The sequence below is a fragment of the Miniopterus natalensis genome, chromosome 21, assembly GCF_054644295.1.
Source record: "Miniopterus natalensis isolate mMinNat1 chromosome 21, mMinNat1.hap1, whole genome shotgun sequence".
Lineage (NCBI taxonomy): Eukaryota > Metazoa > Chordata > Mammalia > Chiroptera > Miniopteridae > Miniopterus > Miniopterus natalensis.
The window spans coordinates 14,580,775-14,603,096 of NC_142101.1; the positions used below are offsets into that span (position 1 = coordinate 14,580,775).

At 50.2% G+C, this 22,322-nt stretch overlaps 2 protein-coding genes across 2 annotated transcripts in view; both read right to left on the reverse strand.

Annotated features, from left to right (window-relative positions):
- Positions 1-5,096: 5,096 nt before the first annotated feature.
- On the reverse strand, positions 5,097-11,097 carry C21H1orf115 (chromosome 21 C1orf115 homolog). Its single transcript, XM_087828870.1, has 2 exons — positions 10,798-11,097; positions 5,097-6,923 (listed from the first exon to the last, which is right to left on the reverse strand). Exons 1-2 carry the CDS (start codon positions 11,086-11,088, stop codon positions 6,804-6,806), a joined length of 411 nt encoding a protein of 136 aa, XP_087684996.1. The 5' UTR covers positions 11,089-11,097; the 3' UTR covers positions 5,097-6,803.
- Positions 11,098-14,117: 3,020 nt separating this feature from the next.
- The window catches only part of MARK1 (microtubule affinity regulating kinase 1), a 47,858-nt gene continuing 39,653 nt past the window's right edge, over positions 14,118-22,322 (reverse strand). Inside the window, exons 16-18 of the mRNA XM_087828933.1 lie at positions 21,171-21,410; positions 19,135-19,179; positions 14,118-16,233 (exon numbers count right to left, since the gene is read on the reverse strand). Of these exons, the coding sequence (XP_087685059.1) occupies positions 15,879-16,233; positions 19,135-19,179; positions 21,171-21,410 (640 nt within the window). The 3' untranslated portion in view covers positions 14,118-15,878. The remainder of the gene's footprint in view (positions 16,234-19,134; positions 19,180-21,170; positions 21,411-22,322) is intronic.

Consider the following 22,322-nt stretch of genomic DNA (forward strand, 5'->3'; position numbering starts at 1 on the left):
AAGGCGACTGTCACCCCAGCCCCGCTGTGTGCCCTCCGAGGGGTCTCCAGTCTTCCACAATGACTGGGGGAGTCTCTGATCTCAAGGGGCTGGGACCCTTCCAGGAATCCCATCAGCAGACAATTTGGCTGCAAGGAGAAAACAGCTGGAGGAGGGGAGGGGAGGGGGCTCTTGGGACCCACGGGGACACTGGGCACCCACTGTGGGCAGAGATGCTGTGGCCAGACTGATGAGGGACATTTCGTTAAGTGAAGAGAGAGTGGGGGAGAGGGTGACAGAGAACAGGGCTAAATTCAGCACAGGCTCGGAAGCAGAGGGCAAAGCCTGGGTGCAGGGAGAGGGCCGGGAAGGTAAACAAGACCAGATGGGAGAAAGAATTACACTGTGTGGAAAGGAATGTGGACTTCATCCAGAGGATATAAAACAAAATAAAAGGAACATCATTTACTGATAAGAAGAGAAACCGGGAGAGATGGAAACTTTTCAGTCCTACACACATTGATACCTTTCTCATTTTGAATCACGAAAATTATTACTTATTCCAAAAATTCAAAATTGTTTTAAAATATATTTTTAACATTACCCTACTTACAATCCGTGGGCGAGCAAAACAGACAGCAAACCTACCCCCCCGGCTTCTAATCTACGAGGTGTTTGCAAAGCTTTATATCTTTGGGTAGATTTCAAAAGATGTGTAAAGAAATAATATAGCCCGACCGGCGTGGCTCAGTGGCTGAGCGTTGACCCATGAACCAGGAGGTCACGGTTTGATTCTGGGTCAGGCCACATGCCCCGGGTCGTGGGCTCGATCCCCAGTCGGGGGCATACAGGAGGCAGCCCATGAATGACTCTCATCATTGACGTTTCTCTCTCCCCCTCTCCCTTCCTCTCTCTGAAATAAAAAAAAAAGAATTATAACATATGCAAAATGATTGTTATACTAGAGATATGGGCTTAGAATTTTGAAAGCACAGGTTGGGGGTGGGTAGCTTGCTGTGCCTGAAGGCTTGGGGAGGTATTGTGTCAATGGGGTTTTCGTGGGAGGTAATGTGTGAACTGGGTTTTGAAGAATGCATAGGAGTGTTTAAAAATGGAAAAGTGAGGAAGGGCACTTTAAAGAGAAATATAATTTTCGGAAAAAGCCTGAAGTGTTCTTGGAGGAAAATAGTTTGAAATGATGACTGGTCAGGGCAACGCAGGACATTGTAGGGGGTGGGGTGATGGGGCAGGGTGAGGCCAAATTGTCCAGGCTTTGCATGTTGGATTAAGGAATATGAATTTCTTCCCTAAAAAGTTCAAATACACCCTCATGGACATTTTTACTGAAACTTCCTAGTTTCTGCTGGTTCACATTACATATATATATATAAAATCAGTATAACAGGCAAATATAGATGGGAAAACTCAGAAACAAGCTTATGAATAAACTTGTTCTCTTTTTGTCAAATACGTTCATCGTTGTGACTTTTATATTTTATATAACATGTTTCTGTTACCAAGACGGTTCCTCATGTACGAGCTGGGATTTAACTCTTGTTATTAATGTTTCATCTTCTCCACGAAGATCAGGGCTTCCCGGAGGTTTGCAGCTCTCAACTTTGGCTAACCTCCTGTTTTCTTTGGCTTGTACAGTTGGTTTGGGTTTGTTTGTTTTTTTCCATAGGCAAGTTCCTCATTCGTCTTGAAAAACCAAATTATCTGGTCCTGCGACATCTGTACTCTTCATAACAACGATCAGCGGGACCTGCGGGGAGCCCGTCCCCTTTGGGCATCGCCTCCCGCCCCCTGCATGTTCCCTGCGCCTTTGGGTGGTTGGGGACTTTGCGGGGCCTTTGCTGCAGGTTTCCACCAGGAGGCGCTGCCGCCAGCGTTTTGGAGAGGAGGGCGGGCAGGAAGCCTTGCAGCCGGCTCTTTGGGGCAGAGAAAGGAAGCCTCCTTTCCTTCCTGGTGAGTAAATCCTGAGGCACAACTTCCCCTGACCCGGCTCAGGGGAGGGTCGGGCCTGAGAGTCGCTTGGAGGCCAAGTATTTGGAAATACACTGGGGAGGAACAAGGCCACGCTCTATACGACTCCTGACACTTGAACGATACGTTGTGGCCCCTGAAGGTCTACGGAATGAGACAACGTGATTCGGTCCTCAGGCCTGTCCTGAGTCAGAAACAGGCTAAGGCGTCTATTCCCGGACTAGCTGAGACACTGAGCCGCTTGTCTCGCCGCAGGGTGACCTCCCTTCCGCCAGCTGGGACTTGGGTGCCTACCTGTGTCTCTCGGGCACAGTAAAATCTCGGGGAATTCGTTGGGATGGGAAGGTCACCTGTATCCCTTGGATGTCAAGGGCAAAGTGGTGGGGGTTTAAGTTGATGACCCTGAAGGCCGGAGATCTTCTCACCTCTGGCCCACCCCGGTCCCCCAAGATCCTTCGATGACCGTGACCGCCTGTCTTCTTCGCAGCTTTGATTTGGGGGATGTTATCAGCCAGGATGCAGGATCCTGCTTCCCCTCTCGCTTCTCAGTTGCTCTCTCTCTGCCATTGTTTCCCTCGGAGTGTGGATTGTTTTCCTTGGCGGCTGCAGGGAGACGGGCCTTTCATCTCAGCGGCCTGTGCCCGGCTCGGAGGGAAGGAGGAAGGACTGTAGCTGGAAGCGGTGCCTGGGAAGGGAGAGAGTGTCCTTACCTGCTGATGTGTCCCTCCGGCCCCGTGGAAACAGTATACCAAGTGCCTCCTCTCTCATGGCTATTCACAAAATAACCTCCATTCCCTAGGCTCCCCTTCGTTGCATTTATTTATTAACCTGCAAAGCCTTGAGCATCTTGAATATGGGTAGAGAGCTGTTTCCCAGGGAGAGGGAATTCCACAGAGTCCTCCTAAGAGTCTGGGCCAGCTGTCGCTGTGGCAGCCACGCAAAGTCTGGGATAAAGACCACCTGGACGCCCAGCATGAGGTAGGTCGGGGGTGGAGGAGATGAAAAGCCAAGACCAAGGGGTGGGGGTTGGCATCTACGGGACCTGAGCTGCCCCCCGCAAGGCTCCATGCACTAGTGAGGCCCCTCTGTCTCCGTTTCCAAGTTTCAGTCAGGCGCACAATGACATCCATGTCACCGTGTCATCATGAGGACCAAACCACACATGGAACTAAACACCTAACTTTTTTTTTTGGCCCGGATTTTCCCGCTACAGGGGTGTGCTCTCCCACACAGCCCTGCCTCACTGTCTCCCCCACCCCCAGGGCCTGGAATGTGCCCTCCCAGCAGACTCCAAGCCAGGAGAGACCAAGGGGGAGTGTCCAGTAGATCCCTGCCTCCCGGAGAGGCCAAGGTCAGGGACCCGGCCAGTCACGTAACTGCCCTGGCTCCAAGATAAAACTGACAACAATGGCGCAGGAAACCCTGGCTGCAGCAGAAAACCCTGGGTCCTGGTTTTGCACAGGGTATTTCTGGCCCGGCGGAGACGCATTGTACAAATTCAACAGCGGCCTTGGCCTTGAGCTTGAAAGGCTTGGCATTCTTCCGTTCCCCCCCCAGCTGGTGCTTGCAGGGCCAGAATCCGAGGGAATTCTTTGATTCCTCCCTTTCCCTCCACCCCTGGACCCACCTCAGCAAATTCCATCACTTCTGTTATCTTTTCCCTCCCATCGCCCCGGCAGCAGGCTGTCTCTCCTGAAAGAGCCAGCACCCCCCTGTGCCCCCCCCCTCCATAGCAGTGATGCCCACCCAGGCCCAGCCTGTTCCCTCTGCAGCCAGGGGCATCTTTTCAAACCACCGAATGGGTCCCATCACCACTGCCCCCACTAAGATCCCATCAGAAGTTCCCCTTTGCCCTGCCTGGCGTGGCTCAACTGGCTGAGCATCTGCCTGGGCACCGAGAGGTCACCTGTTCAATTCCCCGTCAGGGCACATGCCCGGGTGTTGGACTTGATCCGAGGTAGGGGGCGTGCAGGAGGCAGCCGATGGATGATGTGTTTTTTTTTTTCCTCTCTCTCTCTCTCTCTCTCTCTCTCAAATCAATAAAAACACACAATACAATATACAGACGGTGTATTATTGAATTGTACACCTGAAACCTATATAATTTTATTAACCAATGTCCCTCCAATAAATTCAATTTAAAAAAGTGTTTTTTAAAAAAGATAAACAGGTATGGTGTTTTTTCCAATGGGTAAGTCCCCTGCAAAAAAAAACAAAAAAAAAAGAAGTGGTGTTATCTGTTTCTGCAGCAATTCTAAACATCTCTCACAGGAAGCAAAACAAACGGCCTCTCTCTGTGTTAGATGGAGAAAGCGAATCCGACAGAGGTGGGTCACTGGGGGGTGAAAGAGCCAGTGTCAGGAAGGGTGGCCTCCTGGCTCTGCCGTCAGCACTTTGCCCTGATTTTATGTCTGCTCTGAACCAGACACATTTGTTTAGAGCTTTGTCAACAGGTTACGCAAGAGGGATCACCTGAGAGCCACCTGTAAAAAGAAAAAGCATCGCCAGTCCCGGAGGTGTTGGATTCTGACCCGAATTTGTGTCCCTAGATAGAGCTGCAGGGTGGGAAGCACTGAGCACCCCGGGGGGGGGGGCAGGACATAGTGAGTGGGCACCACACACATGCCCAGCATGGGGGCTGGCACCTGGCAGTCCTGCCCCTGCTCAGGTCAGACCCTGGGCTCCCCCTTGGAGCCCTGGGCCGTTGCAAAGGGCAGCAGCCCCTGGGGGCCGGCATTTCCCAGCTCAGGGAGAGCATAGCTCCTTCGGCTCCTTCTAAGCTACTTGTGGGGAAAATCTCCAAATCCAAATAGGAGGTTCTGGAAATTTTCATTTTTAACCAATGCGGGAGCTGAGGCTCCTGCACACCGAAGCCTGACCCGCTGGGCTTCTAGAGAATTCTAGAGAACGGCCCCACATTGAACAGCCAAGCAGAGCGCAGGTGGGTCAGGGCCTCTCTCCCTGTCCCTGCGCCTCGGGACTACACGGGGCTCCGCCTGGTTTGTCCCTCGGAGGTCCCCCTGGCCCTCACCTGCCGAATGAGGTCCTTGGCCTTGGCTGGACACCGCAGGCATCTGTCTAAGGCAAGGCCAGAAAGCGAGGGGGCAAAAAAAATCGTCATGCACAGGAAATTAAACCAAACGGGGGCTTTTATTTACATCATCGAGCAAGAAAACGGTACAAAAGAAGCCGCAAGGTCAAGCGTATAGAAAAAAAAGCTCTAAAACTCAATTCTCAGTAGGGTGGGGGCCCAGGTACTAAAAGGAAACGAAAGAGAAAGAAAGGGCATCAAAGGTCGTCTGCAAGGCGGGCGGGTGGCCCCTCGCGGAGTAGGTGACAACTCGGGCTGAGTGACAGTCTGAAGTCCACCTTCAGTCCCATGAATCTGGCTCCTGGGACCGTCTCTGTGAGGTTTCGACTTTTGCAATTTCTGGGTTAATTCTTAACCAGACTTCCAGAAGTTCAGAGACAAATGAGCTTGGCCTGATAGTGTCTCCAAAGCGGGGGGCGGGGTGGGGGGGGCAGGTCCCACACAGGCCTCAGTAGCTCTTGTCCCTTTCTGAGCAGCCCCAGGCACTCAGCAGGCTCCCTCCCTCCCAGTCCCCTCCTGTGACCAGCTGCCTCGCCGCTTTTCCCTGTCACCTCTCTATCCCGGTGCGGCCAGGCAACCTCTAATGATCTCACGTGCGTGAAAATGTGTCATGATCCACTTTCATCACTTGGGCTCCAACAAGACCCTCTGTTTCCTCTGTTCCTCGCAGATCCTAAGGATGCGGGAATTGCGTCCAAGTTCATCTCCCCCTGGGCCTCCAGAACCGGGAGCTGAGTCCGGCTCCACGGCTACGACGAGGAATCCCTCCCCCACCCACCCCTTTCTGTGTCCATCTGTCTGTCTGCCCCCTCCCCAGTGCCGCCCGGTTGGCTGACTGGTGCAACGTGAGCATCCAGGCCTCCTCTGCGTGACCTGGAAACTTGTTCCCATTTCCTTCGCGCCCGCCTCCTACTTTCTGGTTCCTTCTCTAAATCGTACGCCTTCATTTCCAGATGTAGTTACCTCCCTCTGGCTTGGCTCAGAGACGCTCAGCGGATGCCGCCGGGCACCTGACTCAGGTGGCCCGTGGCATCGGCCAGCCCCAAACATCTGGGCCGGACCGGGGCCCCTCAGGCGCCCTCCCCCACCAGCCTCTCGGACCACACAGCCTGTGCCCTCCTCCCGCCCCTCATCCCCGCTGCGCGTTCCTGTCACTCTGACAATTTTCTCTACTTTCAACAGTCACGACTCATTGTCAACACAGTTTCAAAGTGCCAGAGCCCTCAAAGAGCTGTCTCCTCCTTCCTTCTCAGGCCTGTAATTAAACTCCCGGTGACAAAGGGTAGAAGGGGAGATGGGGGACATGACTCGCAAGCAAACTGCTCCTTTGGTGCCCTCAGAACCAGAGCAAACTATCTCACTCCAGATAAAAATCCCCCCCCCATAATCACCCCTCTGTGCCCCCCCCCCACCAAGTGCTCACTCCGGTGAAGGGTTTGCCTCCACCCCAGCCCTGCCAGCCGCACGTGAAGGCTCCAGTGTGAGCAAACTTAGCTCTGACCCCAAACCTAACATTAGCCCAATTCTCCGCGGGACTGTCCATTGGACCCACCCGTGTCCGCGAGACGTGAAAAGCTCAGCAGATAGGCAGAGACGTCCCATTCATAGCACCCATCCGATTCAACGAGAAAGACGTCTTTTCTTCCAAGTGTTTTGTGGCTTCAAGTCCGAGATGCCCGGGATCTGCGTGGCTCCCAGAGCAGAGGCCTCCATCGTTCCGAAGGCGTCTGGCCCCCAGCAGCTCCCACTAGCGGACAAATGACACCACGCTGGTGGCCACCGCAAACGGGGTGGAGTAGGCCGCGGCGAACCCCTGCAGGCCGATGACCATGTAGCGGCACCCTTTGGACAGGACCTTCCCAACGTTCTATGTCAAGGAGCCAAGACAAAAGCAAAGAATTAGGTCAGGCAACTTCTGCACAAGGGTGACAAAGCTAAGGGATCGTTTTGCTACATTCTCCGAGGGCAAATGAACAAGTTACCGTGTTTGTCTCACACCCACCCGCAGCCTGGGAACATGTGGGGGGCTCAGGACAGACGTCCCCACTGTGCCAAGTGCTTCCAAGCTCTGCATATTTCCAGATCATTCAAAGACCTTGGAGCCTGCAGAGAGGCCGCTAGCTTGAACACCAGACCGATTTTGTTTTATTTTTTAACCAAAGCCAACTCCTCTTCGCTGTTCCAGCTAAGTTACCAGATCATCTGAAGGCTGGGTCAAGGTTTGCTATATTCACCTTGTCCAAAAGCTCACCCGGTCCTCTCTCTGCCTGCAGGGCATATTTCTGTCCAACCCACACATTTGTCTCTTTAAAGTCTCTGACTACTGCCTCCATAGACGTCTGGGTTTCAGACACAGTTAGAAACTCCTTAAGGGTAAGGACCGGGCCATACTTTCCGAGGTGGCTGCGAGGATCCAGAGATGCCACGCATTTTAACCTGCGCACAGGGCACTCAGCCACCTGTGGGAGCACAGCGCATGCGTCCCTTCCCCTTCCCCAAGCCCAGAAAACAACTCTGGGACAATGAATGCCCCACATGCCACGAGGCTCACTGCTGAAAATCAACTGGGAACACTGCCCCCAACGCAGCCTTCTGGACGCACAGCCGTCTTGGAGAGGCTGGACCAGCTCAGGACCGGCAGACCCCTGGTCAGGGCCAAAAGGCAGCAGGGCTGCGCGGGCCAATCCTTTCACGCTTCACAAAGGCCAAGCCTTTTTCTTGACAAAGAAGCAGGAAGGGACTTGGGTGAAGAATTTGAGCAGTCTGATAAATAGGAACTTTAATCACCCTTCCTTGAAGGAAAAGCCAGCTGTCCTGTGGTAACAATGGAAATAGTTCTGCAAAATGTATCATCAGGTGATTTCATCCTTGTGCAAACACCAGGGAGTGCACTTACACACCTAGATGGTCTAGCCTACTGCACACCTAGGCTACAGGGTACAGACTCTATGGCTTGTAGGCTACAAGCCTGTACAGCTGGTGACTGTAGCAAGTACTGTGAGCAACTGTTACCCAATGGTAAGTAAAGCACTTCTGCATGACTGACAGCAAGCTCCAGGTCCCTCCAGTGCTACAATGTAACCACGGCTAGGACCTCACTAAGGGAACAAGAATCTTCCAGCTCCATCATCATCTTATGGGACCGCCGTCGTATATGCGACCCATGGTTGACCAAAACGTCGTTACGGAGTGGACCCCTGGAATGTGGGGCTGTCTGCAGGTCACTCCTTATTCCATTGTGCCCAATAAGGTAAAATTTCACCGAGTGATGAAAGCAGGGGAAATCTCCTCCCCTCATTTCTAGCCGAGCCGCGGCTATTCTTGGATTTCCAGCAAAGAAGGCTCAGCTCTCTTCCTCCTCTGTCTTGGAGACTAACTGGTTCCCGTCTCAGCTGCTTCAGGAAAAAAATGGAAGCAGGAGCTGCTCCTTTGAAAGGCAGAAAGAGCTCATCAACTCGGACACGACAGTGTCCCCGCACCTGGCCTGCCGGGTCCACTGAACGAGTGTGTAGCCCTCTAGAGCTCTCGCACGCCCTCATCTCTGCTTGCGCTGGTCCCTCCACCTTGAATGTCATCCCTTGTCTACCTGGTGAATCTTTTTCTCTTTTTTCTTTAATCGAGGTGAAATTCACAGAGCAAGAAATCACTTTAAAGTCAACAATTCAGTGGCATTGAGAACATTCATGATGTTGTGCAACCACGGCTTCCATCCACTTCCAGGACATTTGCATCAGCCCCAAAGGAACACACACGCCTGTTAGACAGCTCTTCTCCTCCCCCAACCCTGGCCCCAGTCCTTGGCAACCACCAGTCTGTGATCTGTGTCTCTGGATTTACCTAATCTGGGTCTTTTATATAAATGGAATCATACATACATACAGTGTGTGACCTTGTGTGTCTGGCTTCTTTCACTTAGCGTAATAACTTAGCGGTTCATCTGTGTGTGCAGCACAGATCAGTACTTCATTCTTTTTATGGCCGAATAATATTCCATCGTACGTGTGTATCACATTTTTCTATTCATTTATCAGCTGATGAACATTTGGGCTATTTCTACCTTTTGGTTATTGTAAGTAATGTTATGGATGTGTGTGTATTTGTTTGAATACCTGCTTTCGATTCTTTTGGGTAGATACCTGGGCGTGGAACTACTGGTTCATATGGCAGGTCGATATTCAGTTTTTTGAGGAACTGCCCAATTGCTTCCCACGGCATCGGTATGTATCACTTTACATTTCCACCAGCAGTTCCCAAGAACTCCAGTTTCTCCACATGCTCGCCAACACTTATTACTTTCTGTGTTGTGCGTGTGTACGTGTGCGTGTTGATGATAATAACCACCCTAGTGGGTGTGAAGTAGTATCTCACCGTTAACCTGTGGAACCTTAACTCACCCTTCTGTGCCCAGGCTTCATGTCACCATTGATTTGAAAATGTCCCTGACGTCACAGCCTCACCCGCGAGGACTGCCTGCCGGGGCTCGAACCACGCAGTCCCGGCTACGCCTAGAGAGGCTGCGACTTCTCTAGGGCTGGGCTGCATCGTACCCGTTTTTGTATCTCTAGCGCTTAGCACAATGCCCGGCACATAGTAAGAACCTAAAACAGCACCTCCTGAGCCAGGCTCTGGGCTGAGATTTCCACATTAACACCCCACCGCTGGCTGAGAGGTGCACTGATGGCGCCTTTGTGCTCAGCTGGACCAGGAGGAAAAGGACTAGCCCTAGTTCCCGCTTTATAGTCTTTATTAATATGTTTTACAACTGCCTGCTGGCGTTCTGGCTCCAAAAGCTGCTGAAATACCTCCAGAGAGGATGATAGGCCTAAGCTTCTAGGTACGAAGGTTTCAGGTCAGATAAGGGCCACCGTAGGACACAGATATCTGCACAATAAATCAACAAGGCCTTTGGCCTTTGGCCACGATGCAATTAATTTGTGACTTTTCTCTTGGGGCAGCTGTGTCCAGGCCCAGGGAGCAGGGGTGGCAGTAGCTTCAAATACCCCCAGGCTGATTTCGAGGCGGAAACTGTCACTTTATCCCATATTCGCATTCACCTCTCTCTACTTCCCTCTGCCTCTCCGCCCCCACGCCTACCCCAGGAACACCGCAGGACGTCTACAGGCCCCTGGAGCACGCGGGACAACTGTGCGTGTTTGTGTATCTGCCCAGCTCCTAGGCCCTTGAAATAACCTTGGGAATATTTGGGGCAATTAACTCAAAACAAATTCTCAGCCGGTGGAAAATCCTGGAGGAGACGTTGCCGGAAACAGAGAACCTGGGCTGCGGCTCAACGCTTTCCCACTGGGTCACCTTCTGCAAGTCACCCGGCCACGCCCAAGCCTCAGTGTTTCCAGCTGGAAGAGGGGGGACCCTGATGTCTGTCCTGCCCCCCACACAGGGGCGGGTAAGACGGAGGAACCCACTTGGCAGGTGACCCTTGGGACTGTCGCTAACCAGCCGGCGGTGGCTGGGGGCCCCGTGACACCTCTGCCGCAGTTTCTGTCCTTACCTGAAACTTTTCCCTCACTTTCCAGGTCACAGGAACAGTTTTGGGGGGTCTCAGTGGCGAATGCCGGAGAGAGCGTGGTTGTGGGGGGGCTTGAGAGGGACACGGGGAGCCCGGGGAGGCTGAGCGCGGCCACAGGGCGGGGACCGGGCTCCAGCTCTCCAGGGGCACACTCAGGAAGCCGGGCGAGCGCCCCGCAGCCCCCCGCCCCCGGGGCCATGGCCAGGGCGCCTACCTTGCCGTACTTCTTCAGCTTCTGCCGGTACCTCCCCTTGGGCTTGTCGCCGGGCCCCGGCTCCTCCAGCGGCTCGTAGCGCTCGGGGAGCGCGGCCAGGTGCACCCGCCGCGCGCTCCGGGCCCCCGGGCGCCCCGCGCCGGCCGCGCCCTCGGCCGCCCCGTCGGGCAGCTCCGGCTGCTCCAGGAGCGCGGCGCCGTCCGCGTCCCCGCGCCGCCGCCCTCGGCCCCGGGGCCCGCGGCGCGGGAGGCTGCCGGCCACCTTGCTGCGGAGCCCGGCGCCCACCGCCATGGTGCCGCGCCTCCGGAAGGTCCGCGGCCGGAGGCGCCAACCTTTGCTCCGCGCGCGCCCGGGCGCCGCCCCCGCGCCGACGGGGCGGGGGGACTTGAGGTCGCAGCGCCCCCTGGCCGTGGGGCCCGGGATGGCGGCGGGGCCTCGGGACTGACCCGCGCGCCCCCCGCCGCCTGCGCGCACAAGGGGCGAGGGGCGCCCCGGAGGTCAGCGCCCGGGGCATCCCCACCGGGAACCTCCGACCGCGCTCGCCACCCAACCAGCGAACCTCGCGCGCCCCGGGTGCCAACGGGCGGCGGCGATACCCACCCGTCCAAGGCTATTACACGCAGGGCTGTTTAATTTTCTGTAATAAATGTGTGAATTTGGTAAGAAAAAGAATAGAAAAGGGGTTCTGTACGGACCTGCAGTGTTAGGAATTAAAGTTGTTGAAAAGTTGGGGCTCAAGAAGCAGCATCTCTGGGGGGTGATGGGGGCTGGTCGTAAACATCAGCGCAAGGCAACAGGCTTCGTCTTCCAGAGCCTGCAACTTGGGGCAGTTTTCAATCCCAGCCGCAGGAGTCCCCGTTTTTTTCTGAGCACCCCCCAAAGGGGGGAAATGGTCAACCTCACGCCCTTCTCCGGTTAAAAATTTATTTTTTTAAAGATTATTCTTAACTTGGGGCCTGCTAGAGTAACTATCAGTTCAAAATGTGTGAAAAAATAGGAGAAATTTAACATTTGCAGGGGATTTTCTTTTAAAATATATGCCCGTGGCAATCTCATTTGGCGGACCCTATAGAATGCAAACTTGGGAATTTCGGGCACAGCGCTTTTGATTCCACTTAAAGGGGTGGGTTTCAGCACTTGACCGGAGGACAGGCTTGAGGTCAACGCAACCGAAAGGCGGGATTACAGTTAAATCAAGTTATGTTGCTGCTAAAATTTGCTACGGGGGTCTTCCAGAAATTGTGTCCCCGGGGATATGAAGGATTTTCTAGAATTCTGTTTTCTCCTTCCCAGGGGGAGTCAGCTGTTTCCATCTGGTGCTGCTGTGAGGGGCTGATCGCTGAGCCCACCCGGGCGAGCAGAGCAGGGAGACCGGGCCTCAGCTCCAAGCAGATGGGGTCACCTCTGGGTAACCAGGCCTCAGAGCTACCGCAAGGCCCCGGAGCCTTTGATCTCCTGTCTCCGCTTCGGGGCTGGGAGGGCCTTGGAGCAGAGTCAGCCTCGGGGCTCCCCTTTGCCTTCCCCTCCAGCAGGGCCCTGCCATCAACCGCGGGGCGATGCTCCAGGAAGCTTCCCGGTGCTCCTGCTCTGCCCTTTCTCAGCACGATTATGAACTTAGGGACAATCGTGGGGCTCCATGAGTTTTTAAAACTTTGGGCTCTCCCACATTCCAGCTTAGCCTGCCAGCCTGCACCGCGCTGTTGTTAAAAGTTGGCAATTTCTCATCCCCTGCCTCCCCCCAGTCACTTCTCGGTGCCAGGCAAGGCCACTCCTCTGCCCACCCAGCCAGCTCAGCGACCTGTCCAGGAATGCGAGCTGCCACGGCTGGCTGCTCATCCGTGAGCAGCGCGGCCCCCCTGGAATTCTGTTCACCTTCAAGCTGTCCCTGCGGCCACCTCTCCGCAGCCCACCAGGGAGTGTGGTTCGTACTTGTGCGTGCAGATTCGTACCTGTGTTTCCACCGGATCCAGAGTCTTCGGAATCATTTCCCATCGGAAGCAGAACCACAAGTCCCCTGTGGATAAAGCTTTAAAGCGGGGTATCTAGCACTTAATTCTTTAACAGTATAATGGGATGCTCTCTTATTTACCCAAAAGACACTGGAGATTTGGAAAACTACTGAGCTATGTGCATTTAATAATACTGAGAAAAAAAGAATATATGTATAGAGAAATAAGGTCAGAATTATGACCTTGTAAGTTAAGAGTATTTGTTTAAAAAAATTTTTTTTAAATGATTTTAGAGAGAGAAAGGGAGAGAGAGAAACATCTGTCTGTTGTTCCACTCATTCACGCATTCACTGGTTGCTTCTTGTATGGGCCCTGACCGGGGATCAAATCCACAACTTGGGGCACTGGGATGATGCTCCAACCACTGAACTACCCGGCCAGGGCTAAAAACTGGCATTGGTACTATACCCATCCAACAGTATTCCATTCTCATACATATATGTGTATACATATAGGGTGTCCACCAAAAACGTATACACACAAAGGTTACCTGGGCCAGTTAAAGGATTCCTTTGGCTAAATTGTGACATTTTGATCACCCTAAAAGCACTCATGACTACAAATAATGGACACAAATTGAGTCAATGAAAAGCCATCGGTTCATCCCAGTATTCTAAGGGAAATAAGCGTCTGATATAAAAAGAGCATGGCTATAAGAGACTACATCATTTTCAAGTATCATTTTAATTATCTCTGTGGTTTTTGGCCCTGCTAGATTTGCACAATATGGAAAAAAATGCAGAATTCCAACAAGTTCTCGAAAATTTATGAAAGCGCTACATTTGGACGTGAGGGATCCAATGGAACGGAATTAAGTGCCTTTGTAGCCAGATGGAAAGATTTTTAAAAAAGTGCAAAATCCAACTGCAGCAGTGAAGGACGTTAGCCCCAAATCTGTGAGCAGACAGAGTAAGACATGCTATTCATTAAATCTAGGGAATGTGGGCCACCAGGGCAAGCACTTTGGGGGGGCAATGAGGTGTCTGCTTTATAGACAGGCCCACAGGGCTCCGACTGCAGTGGGTGGTAGTGCCTCCCGGATAGAGGTTTTCTCTGCCCTCGTGTGGCTCTGTCTGGTAATGACTGGAACCAACAACAACGTCCATGTGCCAACAGGTTCAGAAGAAATGGTGGCCTTTCTGTGCTTATGGCTGGAGCTCTGTCTGGCGGCAGGACCGTCACACATGGACCAGAACCTAGGACTGACAGATGCATTGCTACTGAAACGCAGCTCAAGGGACCAGACTCCACTGAGAACTCGCGAAACCAACTCCCCACTCCGTACCAGAAAACAGGTCATTCACATTCTGATAAAGAGCGAAAGACAAGTGCTTTATTATGAGAACTGTTCAAGTAAAATTTCAGTGTGCACCAGTGAAAGTGAAAAGAACTTGCATCAGTTGTTTTGGAATGAACGCTACGTTAAAAAGGGGGCGACGCAGTTGCTGTTTTTTTCCAAACACCGCCCTTGGCTAAGGCAAAAAAAAAAAAAAAAATACACTTTGATTCAGAACAGAACTGGTACAGAAGAGAGCTACGTCACAGTACAGTACAGAATGTAAAGGTCACCCTCGTCCGGGAGCCATGTGGAACGGCAGTCACCTACACGGAGAGCCTTCGGATGCAGGCTGGAATCACAGTATTTATCACAGCTTTAGTTTTCTTTAGACTCGTAAAAATCTGAACACGCTTTCTGTCTCAGGAGTGTGCAGACGGGGCCCTAGGTGGGTGTTACGGTAATGACAACGTTAACTAACATTGCACAGGAAACCTCCAAGGCCAGTCCAGTATAAAATCACAAGTATTAAAATGTACCTTGACTAGTGGTTTTACATCGCAGGGATCGCTAATTACGAAAGGAAACTAGGCAAACGCCTCCCGTCACAAAGCCGCACGTTATAGGCATGACGTTATGAAATAAATACAAGAGATCTGGCAAAATAGTCAAAACGAACAGGTTACATGGGAACAAACGGAACAAGCACATGACTGTAAATCAATAATCTGCTGTTATAAATAGTATAACAGTTTTGCTCAAAAGTCTCCTAAATACTTACAGATATTATTGAGTTGGGGGAGAGGGAGCGGGGGACAGGAGAGTGGGGCAAAGAGTCCCGATGCCAGTTGATTCCTGAGGTGGCGTTACTTCCTAACCGATCGGTGACCAACGCTGGAAAGGTGAGTTTGTGCTATGGAACAATCCTGATATTCCCACATCCCCACAGTGCGTGGTGGTATTGGGACGGCCGCAAACCTACTGCGTTACACTAGCCAGATAAAGCACTGATTCTACCGTTAGAGCAGGGCCAGAATACACTTGAAGTTCAAAAGAAATCTGGTGAAGATTTCACTTCCCCCAGTACTTCCTAGTTATTTAGCTCAAGGCGAAGCTCTAATTTATTTTCATGTATTTTATTTGAAAAACTCTAAGTGCCAACACTGTAAACATTTCGTATCTTCTCAACTAGACCTTGCCCAGTGACAAGGTAAGAGCAAAGACAAGCAGGAATAATTCTGTGTAGAACAAAGCCGATTTAGGCATCGGCTTCTGGTTTAAATTTAAGTATGACGTGAAAATAAGTTTTTCAAAGTCCATGCTACTGTGCAGACTATTTCTGTGCACTTTGAATCCTGGACACAATTTTCAAAATTGCATGATGGAAGTTAAGAATTTTTTAAAAAAACCCACCAGAATGTAAATAACAGGGAAGAGTATTTTCAACTCAGAGCATCAGGCGTACAATCATGGGCAGAAATCTAGAGAACTATACAAGTTTTGAAGCAGTCGTCGGTTTTATTATACAACTCTATGAACAGAAAATGAACAGAAATACACAATATACTTACCTGTACATGTGAACCTACTTTTCTTTTTTATTTTTAGCTACAGATATTTGTTATGGTTCATACTGACTTTAATTTTACAGATCATAACTATGTATAACCTTATTGCGTTAGGGGCAAATTCTACACGGGCGAATCACAGGCCGATCACACTGGGCGTTACCAGTACGTTCAAGAACTGTACCTCGTTTGGATGGCTCTTCCCTGATCCTGCCAATGGGAGTTTCTTTACAGTTTGAGCTCGTTGGCTATTTTAGACGCAATGTTCTTAAAGGCAATAGACGTTCCAGATATCCTCTTGAAGCGGACCCCGTTCAGCGACAGCCGTGGCAACTTGCAGACTTCCATCTCCCACTGCACGAGGCTATCCTGTCTGGCGTCGCCGTGGACGCAGAACAGCAAGAACCTCTCTTTCTGTTCGTAGTCGCAGTTGTTTGCATCTAACACTTTCCGGATTTCTCGCATCATGTCGTTGGGGTCCATGGAACTAGTGGTCTTCATGCTCCAGGTGAACCGCAAAGAACGGGGCTTGGGGTCTTTACCCTCCTCCTTGTCTCTTTCTTTGGGGTCCCCTGACGTACTCCTGGAAGAACAGGGCACAGGGAAAGAAAGCAGAGAAAGTTCCATTCAGCACAGAAACCGAGACACACACGTACTGTCAGGGGTCATCATTCAGTGCTTAGCTTAATAAAATGACCTAATTTGCAGACTACCTGCAGGCAGATACAAGGGTGCAATGTCATCTTGCTGCTACCAAAACAAAACCCTGTTTTGACTTTTATAAATATCTTTTACCTAAAATAGCATATTTCCTTAACTGTATTTGTGGGAAACAAGTTTGCAGTCAGAAGTGAAGAACTTAATACCTTTTCAGGTCCTTCCGTATTTTTCTGTTTAAGTTTACAAAAAGCAGATTCTCCATTTTCTGTAATTTGTACCAAAAGAGCCCACTAGCATTCTGCCTGTAAATACACAATTTTGAAATATAAAGAAAAAGTCTCCTTTTCTATCTTTCATTGGGTAGGAGAAGGATGGGGGACAGACAGGATAGTAGTCACAGCTACAGAGGGATTATTTATACTTCCTTGCTCACTCCCATAGACACACTGGCCTCCAAACTATTCTTCGAACCTACAGGGTCTGGTCTGGCCTTAAGGGTTTCGCAAGGGCTGTTCCCTCTGCCAGAGCAGATGATTAACACGTATTTCTTAAATGCATCAACCTCACTGAATTTTTCATACTGTAGGTCTCCCACAAATAATACAGAACCAGAAAACCTATATCACATAATCATAGAGGTAAAATTAATATTTTATAATTTAGAAGACCCTGTAATTAAATCTAATGAGCAATTACTCAAATATAGATGTTATAATTTTAATTTGTTAACCCATTTCACCTACATGTGATTTAAAGAAATGATATACTTTGAAAGGAGTTTATAAACTACTATATACACATTTTAAACATTTTATATCAATATTATCCTAAAATGTATATTCATGTATACATTTATATATAAGTTTTAATGGATATGTGTATGTTTATGGCTTCTCCCTCATTCCTAGGTATCTGAGGCCCCAAAGCTCTGCAAACTATGCAAGCTTGAAAAAAATAAGGAAAGAAATAAGTAGAGGAAATAAATTTCCAAAGACTATTAACTATGTATCCGAGACTATGCATTCCAATGTGTTCTCCAGCATTCTCTTTTTGCTCACTGACTCTAAGTCACAGGGCTCTTGGAATGTGCAGATCCAACCAGAGTCATTTACCAGGATAACATGTATAGTTCAGGTCAGGGGTCAAAGCACTTTTTAAGGTCCTACAGCTAATGACTTAAAAGGATATCTTATCCCAAGTCTAACTTTCCTTGCATCCCACCAAGGAAACCTGGTGAGCTTAAGACAATGGGCACACATAAGACGTTTCCTACGTGTATCTCACAGGCTTCCCCAATGGTAACGTTAACTGTAGAACGTTCCTGGAAATGCTGATAGTAGTAACATCTAACATTTACTGAGCACTTACCAGGTGCCAGGAACTGTTCTAAAGTGCCTAACGTGTACTAATCCCTCATTCACCGCTCACAACAACCCTGGGGGCACAGAGGTCAAGTCACTCTCCTGAAGTCACACAGCTCGGTGAGGGGTAGACCACCGCTCAACCCGAATGGCCTGGGCTCAAGAGCCCGAGCTACTCACCCTCACGCCCCACACATCTCTGCAACCACAGAACCTCTTTAGAGGGTTTGGTCCCTCCTATGCACCCCACTGTTTCTTCTGTAAAATGGGGTACTTTTCTCCTGGGGGTTGTATAGATCAAATGGCTAGCAAATGTCTTATAGATAGGAGGGATTCAGTATGTTTACTCAAAAGTAAAAAGAACATGCAAATTAACTGCAATTTTAGCAGCCACGGTGACGCTCTCCGGTATTCAATGTCTCAGAGAGAAATTCAGTAAAAAGAGAGGAGGACACCCAAGAAGGGGGCTCAGAAGTGGTGACTAAGTGAGGGAGGGGCTAACCACACAAGTCCTTCTTGTTTATTTAACAGGCAGAAGAGAGTTAAAAATATTTTTCCTGCCTGCGTTTGGCTCCCTTCCATGGTGTGACTCAGGTACCTAACTCAACAAAGAAACATTTCAACTATTATGACTATACGTAAATACAGCACACTTTGTAAAAAGAACTACATGGGAATGCTTAACCAAGTCTTTCCAAAGCTAATGATGTTTTATATTCCAAGTGATTTTAAAAAGTAGAAATCAAATTGAGGCTCTGTTTAGCTGGTCAAAAAATAATTCCTGAACAAAGACAGGACATGCATCTACTCAAAATAATGTAATGTCTTTGTTCCTTGAATTTCCCAATTATAAATGTGAACACAAGTAGTAACATGTCATTAATGTGGTCCCCAGACCCTCCAGGCGGCCCATCACAAACCCTGAGGGTGGGGCCCAGTCATCTGTTTGATCAGTTTCCGACTGTGCTCAAGTTTGAGACTGGTCGCCAGATTGAATCCATGACCAGTTTTAAATGTCAAAAAAAACATAAATTATGGCAGGTGACCACTTGCAAATGTCCACCACTGAACACTAACCTAAAATATATTACTAATACCAAATCTTCCTGTATACTCTTGATCATCACTGTATTATTTAAGACTAATTTTAGTTACATTATTTTAGTGAGAAAAGTATCAGTACATTTTAATCTAGTCATTCTTTTGCCAATATATCTATCATAGAACATAAAGGATATTTCTCTACAAAGCATACAATTTAAAATAATGTTTAGAAAACACAAACTTACAGTTAATTAAATGCTAGGCAACAAGTAGGAAAACCTATCCCATTACAAAATTTTTAAATATACATACTAGCTAGTTATTAATTCTACTCATGTCTATTAAGTGCTGTCAATATTTCAAGAGCACGTTTCCATACACAGGGACCTGGCAGCGAAGTACTAATAGTGGCTCCTCACCTTGAGGTGTCTGTTCTGCCACTGGCTTCGCCTTCACTTGGATCCCTCAAAACAAAGTGAAGGTTGAGATTTAATGATAAGAGTGAAAAAAACAGATCAAGAAAACCTACATCTGAAATGATCTTAAAGTTAACTAGTCGAGCAAACTTCTAGCATGACAGTTTTCTGTTACTAGTCAGTCTAATACTATTTCTCATGTTTTCAACATAATCACACTTAACTGTCATTTATTGAGCGTCTACTGGGTATTGTCATAGAGGAGATGTAGGTGAGTTTAGGATTTTTTTTAAAAATGATCGTCCAATTCTCAGAAATGTTTTTAAAGTTATAATTTATCTTCTGGTGTAGTTTAGTTCAATCTAAAGTTAAAACTATTTAATAATTATCAATAGCAAGATTCAACTTAATGTTATTAAGCAGGATTGTAGTAGTCGCTCAATTTTAGAAAACATATATATTAACCTTGTAGTTAGAAATATAGCTCAACACATATATAAGTATCTCTACAAATAAGCACAAATTTTTAAATAATTAACTTATTTCAGAAGTTAGGCTAATGATTCATGCACATGATAAAATATTACAGCAAATGAACAGCCTACCCAAACAGGTGAGTCTAAAAACAGGAACTCAATCTTACACAGAAATATTGATCTTACCTGGATATCCACCTGTGAAATAAAACCAGGAAAACTCTACTAATTGTCCTTTTGTTGAATATAATTAACATTCTTTAAATCTACCAAAATTTTAACTACTTTTTCATTTTCAAAGGTAATTAAATATCGACATAGGAGTTATAAACCAGGTTAAATCTATGAAGAGATGGCTTTTGATAGCAAAATACTAATAAATAGCTGTGAAAAATGATCAACTTGAACCTTTAAGTTAATGTTAATGTTTTAAAAATCCTTATATAAGAGAGAGCTATCCTTAAAAAATCATCAGGTTTGCCCTGGATGGGTGGCTCAGTTGGTTGGAGCGTCATCCCAAACACCAAAAGGTGGTGGGTTCCATCGCTGGTCAGGGCGCATAGGAGAGGCAGCCAATCGACGTTTCTCTCCCACATGGACGTTTCTCTCCCACATGGACGTTTCTCTCCCCCGCCCTCCTCTCTCTAAAAATCAATAAAAACATATCCTCAGGTGAGGATTAAAAAACAAATCATCAGGTGCGATGCCGTCTCCCGCTCACAGAGGAGGTACAGAGAAGCCACCCAGAGCAGCTGGGCTGCGGCTATTTAGGCGCCGTCTGAAATAACACATCTATGGCTCGATGGATGAGTCAGGTGTAAATCGCTTTCCCAAGACCCGAGAACAACTCTCTCCATGAACTGCCTCACCCACTCTTCATTCTTCCCTTCCTGAAGCTCAGCACCCCAGTTCCTTTACTCTTCTCGCTATAAAAACCCTGCTTTCTCATCGTCTCCAGCACCCGGAGGCGTATGGACTTGGTTGGTCCCACAGCGGGTGCGGCCTCGTGGCCCCCAGCTGACCGACACCCCCCCCAGCTGACCGACACCCCCCCCAGCTGACCGACACCGGCCCCCCCAGCTGACCGACACCCCCCCAGCTGACCTACACCCCCCCCCAGCTGACCGACACCGGCCCCCAGCTGACCGACACCCCCCCCAGCTGACCGACACCCCCCCCCAGCTGACCGACACCGGCCCCCAGCTGACCGACACCCCCCCCAGCTGACCGACACCCCCCCCCAGCTGACCGACACCGGCCCCCCCAGCTGACCGACACCGGCCCCCCCAGCTGACCGACACCCCCCCAGCTGACCTACACCCCCCCCCAGCTGACCGACACCGGCCCCCCCAGCACACCCAGCTCGGGTTGCACGCGGGGTCCCCGAGGGGGCTCCACTTCGGGCCTTAGGCTCAGGGAGGTGAGCGGGCACCAGGGCAGACACACCGGGCCCGGGCCCAGTCCGGGTTCCGAGGACCCCGGCGGGGGAACGGGCTGCCCTGAACCCCGAGAAACGCCGCCAGGACCCCGAGCCCCGGCCCCCGCCCGGCCCCCGGCACTGACCTGCGCGCGAAGCGGGAGGCGATCTTGCTGATGAGGCCGGTGGAGGTGCCGCGCCGGCCGTGCGCCAGGGCGCCCGCGTCGTGGGCGGGGGAGGCGGGGGGCCCGGCGCTGCGGCGCTCGCGGAGCTGCTCCCCGTGGAAGGTGCTGCGGCTCGAGCTGCCCCGCGGGAAGCGCGTGCGGTCGGGCGCCGCGCCCACGCTGTGCGCGGACGGGGAGGCGGCGGGCGCGCGCGGGGCCGGCCTGCGGGAGGCGGGGTTCAGAACCGGGCTTCAGAACCGGGGCTCAGAGCCGGGCCGGGGCCCGCCCGCGCTGGGGGGGGGGTAACCCTTCATCACTGTTTCTTTTCTGTTCTAAAAATTAAGTTTACTGCAGCGGCGCTGACCAGCGACATCTAGGTCCCAAGCGGCCAGCCCTGCGGCCCGTCCCCTGGCCCGTCCCCTGTGCCCCGCGCCCCGCGCTCGGCCTCGGCTGCTCCCACTCGGCGCGTCCCACGGGCCCCCGCCGGGCGCCGCCGGGTGGGCCGTACCTGCCGCAGCGTCACGGGCGGGACAATGTGTTCGAGACCAAACGACTTTCATAAAAATGTAGCCGCAGGAATACAAAGGGAAATCCCCCCTTCAGTAGCAGAAATGCCAAACCAGGGGGCTGCACATATATATATACACATATATATGTATATATATACACATACATATATAGGCATATGTACGCATATATATATATATATATATATATATATATTTTTTTTTACTGTTATCTTAACCTAAGCCGCTCAGCAACATGGAACACACACGTTACTGTTTATCCAAAGCCGGTGAACAGAGTCCCTGCCTCTTCAGAACCTCGGCCTCACCACAGCACCAGGCTCCAGCCACACCATCGACACCATCAACACACCTAACTAGCGAAGGTGCTCCCGAATTGGAGAAATCCTAACACAGGCCGGTACCAGGAACACAGTCACAGGACTTTATACCCGAAAGGGCTCTCTGAGCACCGGCTTTACCGACGGGAAACTAAAAGGCCGGTTTTATTGAGAAGTACCTGGCAGGAGCCAGGACGACTGCCCAGGGCTCTCAACTCCCGGCCTCAGGACTTTTTGTTTGTTTTTAAATCATCAAAAAACTCAATTTACCTAAATGATCCATCAGG